Raw genomic sequence first — 7,138 nt, forward strand, 5'->3', positions numbered from 1 at the left:
CAAAAAAAGTTAAGGAAATTCTCAAAGAAAGTCATTGAATATTTAAAATTCTTAAATATTTTATCTTTCTTCAGTTTACAGTATTTATTTTAATTTTAAAAGATGATGTATTTATGATTAAAGTAAATGACAAGATATGATAAATAATATTTAAAACAAAATTAAAAAGTTACTATTCTATAATAAAGATATGAAAAGGCATAACAAAAACAAAATACCAGAAATGAAGTTATTACTTGGGAAACACATTAAAACGCTATTATAGGGCTTTGCTTGGACTTCACAGGCAGCTGGGCTCCAAGATTCCCTCTCACTTTACTTCCTTCATGCAGAAAGGTGGGAAAAATGATACTTAATCTTATGGAAGGTGGAAGCATTAAATAAATTCACACTACGTCACTGAACACAGATTTTGCTACTGAGCATTCAAAATATAGTAACAATGAGTAAATACTATTATAACTTTATTCAAATGTCCAGTTTAATATATGCCTCCAAAGCAACATTCTAGGAACAATCAATAAGGCTTCAAAATAACTTGATAACTATATATTTGGTACAAGGGACAAAAATAAAATAATCTAGTGTACTTATTATATACAGATACACTACAAAAATTAGGACACTTCAATCTGAAAACTAAGGTTAAGATAAAATAATCTAGCAATCTATAAAATCATAAAAGCTATAGGTAAATACTGTTCAAAATCCCACTCAATTTCAGATTGTCAGAACCTATGAAAAGTCTTCAAATTGAATAGCCATGTGACAAAATGTGTGTTCTTATAGGACGAGCCACAGGAAAGTGCAGGACAGATAAGGGAAGAAAGCCATAGTTCACATTTAAGTGAGAGACTTCAGACTGGTACTTTTCTAAAAAGAATGAGAAAAAGAGTCAAAGAGGATAAACTAAGAAAAAGACAAGGAAAAAGGAACAGAAAGAACTTTGCAATGGATATCTTGCTTCCATATTTTCATGACTTATCCTTAAGTTTCTCCTTGCTTAGAAGTCTCTCCTCAGTTGGTGTTGTCACAGGTTCCAAATGTAACTAACTCTGCCTCTCTGTGGAAAAGGAATTTCTTGGTACTCATCGGCTGTTGCCACTGCCACCACTTTTCTAGGGAGAAAGCAAAGAACACACAGTGGTTTGTTGCCTTTGTTCTTTGAAACGAACATACTTAAATGGCACGGAAATATCACATAAGACACGGTCACTGCATGATCCTGCCCAACCTTTTGGGTTTCTTACATTTTCTAACCACAATGATTATAAATGCCACATCCCTTGCTGTCCGGCACTTTTCTGTTGACTACTGCTATATCTCATTTTATTTTTACCATTTTGTTCAAAGCCTTCAAACCTCTCATCACAATGTGCTTCCAGTGGGTTGGGGCAGCTATTCTAAGGGCCTGAGTAAAAATCAATGCCATTGTGATCCTTGAAGATTGGAACATGCTGTCAAACACTCCCTAGAAACTCTGGGTAGTTTCTCTAGGTCCCTGACAACATACAACACACATAGACACACACCACTTTTGAAGAAGCCTGTTCAGGAGGCTAAGTTCTTAAAATCTTCAAAATTGGTATAGCTGGTTGACTGGGCACCACGCTGTCAGGTGACTGTCATTTTTTCTTTTGGTCTGAACACCCATTGTGATATCATCAAAAGTTCCACACTTCATAAAGAAGCGTGACTTTATGACTTCACTGGGAGACTCAGAGCTTGCCAGCCTGTCTGTTTTCATGGGTGGACATAATGATCTTAAGCTTGAATGATTAACACCTTGATGGGAAACGTGTCCCATGGAATGTTTTCTCATCCTTTGAACACTCATTTCAGAAGCTTTGCTTCTGCTGTAACCAAACATGTCACTTAGCGTTCTAAGTAGGAAAGAGAAAGAAAGAGTAATTCGCAGACTATTAATACAGGCACCTCCAGGGGAATTTGTAAATGCCTTTGATGACCTCTGTCTGCTTATACGTGATGAAAAACTCATGCACCATCAAGGTGAGTGTGCAGGCCACCAACATTGCCAAAAATATTCTGTTCCACTCTGCATCGATGGAAATCCAGTACTCTTATCTCACCACAATGTAATGGGTGACTACCGATTTTTTGACTATCAAAGCAAACTTTCTTTCAAATTTGACCTACTTCAAAATCAGTTGAGAGACATCCAAAGTCACGGTATTATTCGGAATGAGACTGAATATCTGAGAACTGTTGTTCTGTGTGCCTTAAAACTCTACGTTAATGACCACTTTCCAACAGGAAACTGCAATGTGCTGAGAAAAACTATCAAAAATAAGGAGTTCTTGATAGCTTGCATCGAGGATCACAACTATGAAACAGGAGACTGCTGGAATGGCCTTTGGAAATCTAAATGGATTTTCCAAGTGAATCCATTTCTAACCCAAGTCACAGGAAGAATTTTCCTGCAAGCTCACTTCTTCAGGTGTGTCAACCTTCATGTCAAAATATCTAAGGACCTGAAAGAAAGCTTGGAAGTAGTTAACCAAGCTCAATTGGCTCTAAGTTTTGCAAGACTTGTGGAAGAGCAAGAGAATAGATTTCAAGCTTCCGTCTTAGACGAATTACAGGAGTTATCCAATGAAGCCCTGAGAAAAATTATACGAAGGGATCTTCCAGTGACCCGCACTCTCATTGACTGGCAGAGGATACTCTCTGACTTGAATCTGGTGATGTATCCTAAGTTAGGATATGTCATTTATTCAAGAAGTGTGTTGTGCAACTGGATAATATAAAGGATTGCTCCTGGTAATTGTCTTGGCCTAACTTGGTGTGTTTCTGGCAAACAGGTGTTTTCCTAAAGGTGAGCAATCCCTAGAGATGCCTAGTCCATCCAAGTTCACATAGGGAAAAGTATAAAAAGTCATTTCACTCAGGCAATATTCACCAATATGGCAAGAAAGTGTGGAGCAAATGTATTTCACAGTGTTATCTACCATAAAAGCAGACATTTATTAGAATCTAAAATAGCTTTATAGAAGTGGCACTCTAGAAATGTATGAGTGGCCAGGATTAAGGCCGTGTGTGTGTGTGTGTGTGTGTGTGTGTGTGTGTGTAGAAATGAATTCTTACTGTCTTTGGAACTGAGAAGTTATGCAAATGAACATCACTCTGCAAGTGATATCTTACATAATTCAATTCAGTCCTAGACCAGCCCTGAAAGCGTAGATTTCAACAAATGACATTAGATTTGGATGTTCCATGTAACCAACTGATATCAGAAATCTGGTCTAGATAAAGAACTGTTAGTAAACTTGGCTTCACTGCCACTATACTCCCTCCTCCATCTCCACCCAACCAAGAATTTGGGATTACTCTAAATCCCTGGGCTTGTCTTCTAAATAACATGGTCTTGCAAGTCAACCCAAAAGCCTGACCTCCCAGCCTTGTATAGAGGAACCCTTGTGAAATCATCACTGTAAACACTTCTAAGTGCTTACTGCCTAACGTGTCTTCCTCTAAATGTTTTTCATATAACCTTTCATCATTAGCCTGGTCCCAGTATTATCTCCATTTTACACAAGAAGAACCTAAGATTTCAACTTGTTTAAGTCATCCAGGCACACAACATTTTACTCTGTTCAGCTGTTACAATAGAGTATCGTAAACTGGGTAGCTAATAAACAACCAAAATTCATTGCTCTCAGTTCTGGAGGCTGAGAAATCCAAGACTGAGGTGCAAAACAGGTTCATTATCTGCTGAGGGCCTGTTTTCTTTGACAGAGTGAGAGGGAAATGCAGCTTTCTGGGGCTTTTTGCATAAGGGCACTAATCTCTCATGCAGGTTACAAATTTATGACACTCCCAAGGCCTCACCTCCTAATATCATCATCTTGGGGATTAAGTTTCAACATCCAGACCACCGCACATAGTGACAGGCATGAGTGACTCTAGAGCATATGCTCAGGATGTCATGGCTCTTCACAGAGGCCTGTTGCATTAGGAGTAATAAACTCTGCTGGACAGTGATTTAGGCAAGCATTCTACTAACAGATACCCCAGAAGAAATGGGACCTTTCTAGAAGAAATGGTGCTTTCTAGTGAAAACAAGCTTCCTATACTATCACACTACCAACCTTCCCAGAACCATTACCACTTAAAACCTCCTTAAAAGATTATGGGAGAACAGTAGGTAGGCATGCAATTTGAAGGGCGAAAGGGATCTAATTCTACTTAATAAACGTTAAAGTAGACAAGATTCTATTCAAGAATTTCTAAAACTCAAGTCTCTTTTCCCTAATTAGTGATTCTTAGAGAATATCAAAATTATCTGGGATGTGTCTTTAAAATTAAAATTACTGGGGCCTATGTTGAGAATATAAGTTAGTAAAATGGGAGACATCTCTCTCCCTCCCCATGCCCCCTCTTTTCCTGCGTTTAAAGCCCAGGACCTCTTGCAGGCTAGGCAAGCGCTCTACCACTGAGATATGCTTGCATTCCAGGGATGTATACATTTTTAACAAGCATCAGAGATGACTCCAATACAAAGGAAATTGGAACCATGTTTTGAGAAATACTGCCCTATTTTTAAAATAGCGTGGTTTTTTTCTTTCTATTTAATTAAAATAATTTCCCACAAAATTATTATCCAGTAAAAGTCATTTTCACTATTCACTGGAGTCACTGCATGGATAAAGACAGGCTTCCATCTGTGAAAAGGGTGAGAAAAAACTTTCTAAAGTAGAAAATAAAATTGGTTTCACAACACTAAAATTGAGACATTGGGTGAATTCTTTAACAAAAATTTGATTGATATTATAGTTATATGTGTAAGTGTTTTCCAGACGGTGCCAGAATAGGACTCAATGGTTTATGAAACATCATCTACACAGACATTGAGTTCCCTCTTCTGAAGCACGGTTTCAAAAATAATGTTACTAATATTTCTATATATAGAAGTCACATGGACAAATTGTGGGAAAGCACTCAAGATATAAGGTATTTTGACCTATTTTCTTCCACCCGATTTTATGGAATTCTTTTAAATATTAAGAATATGCAGCATATAAAATTTGAATCCTTTTTTACATAATGCATGTATCATAAGCTTTCTCTCATGTCATTTAAAACTCCTGAGCACATAAATTATTATGTTGCATTCATGCTATAGATGCACCATAGCATGATAGTCATTTCTCTCTTCAAATGTAATTTTAGTTCTTAACATTTTGTTATTAATTATGCTGTAGTGCACATTTCTTTGTCCACATTATGAATAATTTCCCTTAAGATAAATTCCCTTAAGTTGCATATTGAAAAGACATGAAGATATTAATTCTTACTACACATTGCCAAATTGTTTTCCAGAAAAATTTTAACAAATTTATATTCCCTGCAGTCACATTAGAAGAATGTCTATCTCACTAATCTTTATTATATTAAATATCACATTTTTATTTTATCAGCAATGAACCTTAAAACAATACAAAACAAAACAATAGAAAGGTATCCCCATAGCTTATGCCACATTACCACATGAGACCAAAACCACTACTACGAAGATATTATTTGGTAGTTATTTGATTTACATGGATAATGGCATAGCGGGAAAGTGCACAGTTACTTCTTGTTTTCTATACTTCCATTTTTTTTCTCTCTCTCTCCCCCCTGCACATACACATGCATGCACATGCATGTGTGTGCACATGCGCGCACGCACACACACACACACACACACACCTAAACTATAAATACACATACACCCAAAACACTTCACATCTTGAGGAGTCAGTGTGGTAAATCATAAAGACAGGATTCTTTTTGTTTTGTTCTAATATCCAGATGTATTTTTCCCTTCAATCCCACTCCCAACTGGACTATAAGCTCCATCAGAATGGGACCTTCTCCAACCCCAGGTACCTAGTCCATTATTATATAACATATGGAAAGTACTCAAAGGCAGGCAGGAAGACCAGCAAGAAGGGGGAAGGAGGACATTCTTGAACATGAACCATGTCAGGTTTAGCAGGCCTTAAAAGTTTATAAACCACTAATACCAGCTGTTCTGTGCATCCCCCACAGATTCCCACTGTTAATGTTGTTCCCTTACCCCAAAGCAGTGATTTCATTCTGAAGCTGCCATTGGCCTCTCCCTGCTCTGACGAAAACCTTCTCTTTCCTCTAAATGGAAAGAGAGTTCCCTTTCAGTATGTTTAAGAAAATCAAGGATTTCTAAAGTCATCTATTTTTTCAATTTTATGATCCTCTCTCAAAGATTTTTTACCCTTCCCCTTGAGGGCTGGTCCAGAAGGCTAACTGAATGACCATATCATGTTCTGCTCAAAGCAGAGTCCAGAAGGGGCATTATATCTTTCAACACTCCCCTACATCAATCTGTGCCCTGGACTCACAGCCGCCTTGTGGTCAAAGCAGACTTCCTCCATTCTTCTTTGCTTGCACCTTCATCCCAAGGTACAAAACCCAACCAGTCCCTTCTGCTGTCATGCAGGTCTGGGAATAATCAAACAAGTAGGGTTCCTGTTTGACTCAGGTTGTTCCAAAGTTTATAAAGGCTCTACACATCATTGACTAAATTTTAGAGAATCAACCACTCATCCAATCTTTTGACCATATTCCTGGTTTATCTCACCTTCTCCTCCACCTTCTTACTATTGATTACCTCAGGTTGAGGGCCCTTTACTTGGATAATTTCAGCAGGTTCTTATGATTTACCACTATTTGTACAGAATAAGTTTCCATTCTATCTTTTCCTAAATTCTTGTGAAATCTATCTCCACTCTACCTTGGTCTCTGCTCTTTGTTTTGATGAGTAATTATTTTTTTTCCATTGACTCCTATAGATTTTTTTAATGATATGCTTTGAAGTTTTTCTTCTCTACTTAAGCTCTACTTCTTCATTATTGCTTCATACAGCAAATGACTTATTTACTAAGAAGACATAGACTTTCAAAAATAAAAAAGAAAGAAAGAAAAACTCCTAGATCTTCCTCTCTTAAAAATATAAAAATACATTCATTTTCTTCTCCAAATAAGAGTATGGCTGGTAATTAATCTATCAGTCGTCTTCTTCTTCTTCTTCTTCTTCTTCTTCTTCTTCTTCTTCTTCTTCTTCCTCCTCCTCCTCCTCCTCCTCCTCCTCCTCCTC

The 7,138-nt window shown here is 37.3% G+C and overlaps 1 protein-coding gene across 1 annotated transcript; it reads left to right on the forward strand.

Moving 5' to 3' along the window:
* The first annotated feature begins 1,717 nt into the window (after window positions 1-1,717).
* On the forward strand, window positions 1,718-2,785 carry Capza3 (capping actin protein of muscle Z-line subunit alpha 3). The gene has a single exon (XM_015498302.1). It carries the CDS (start codon window positions 1,869-1,871, stop codon window positions 2,766-2,768), a length of 900 nt encoding a protein of 299 aa, XP_015353788.1. The 5' UTR covers window positions 1,718-1,868; the 3' UTR covers window positions 2,769-2,785.
* The last annotated feature ends 4,353 nt before the right edge of the window (window positions 2,786-7,138 follow it).

Source organism: Marmota marmota, unplaced genomic scaffold (genome assembly GCF_001458135.2).
Source record: "Marmota marmota marmota unplaced genomic scaffold, marMar, whole genome shotgun sequence".
NCBI lineage: Eukaryota > Metazoa > Chordata > Mammalia > Rodentia > Sciuridae > Marmota > Marmota marmota.

What these genes read in the sequence shown, in the direction of transcription:
- Capza3 (XM_015498302.1), top strand. Translation starts at nt 1,869, where the DNA reads ATGTCACTTAGCGTTCTAAGTAGGAAAGAGAAAGAAAGAGTAATTCGC.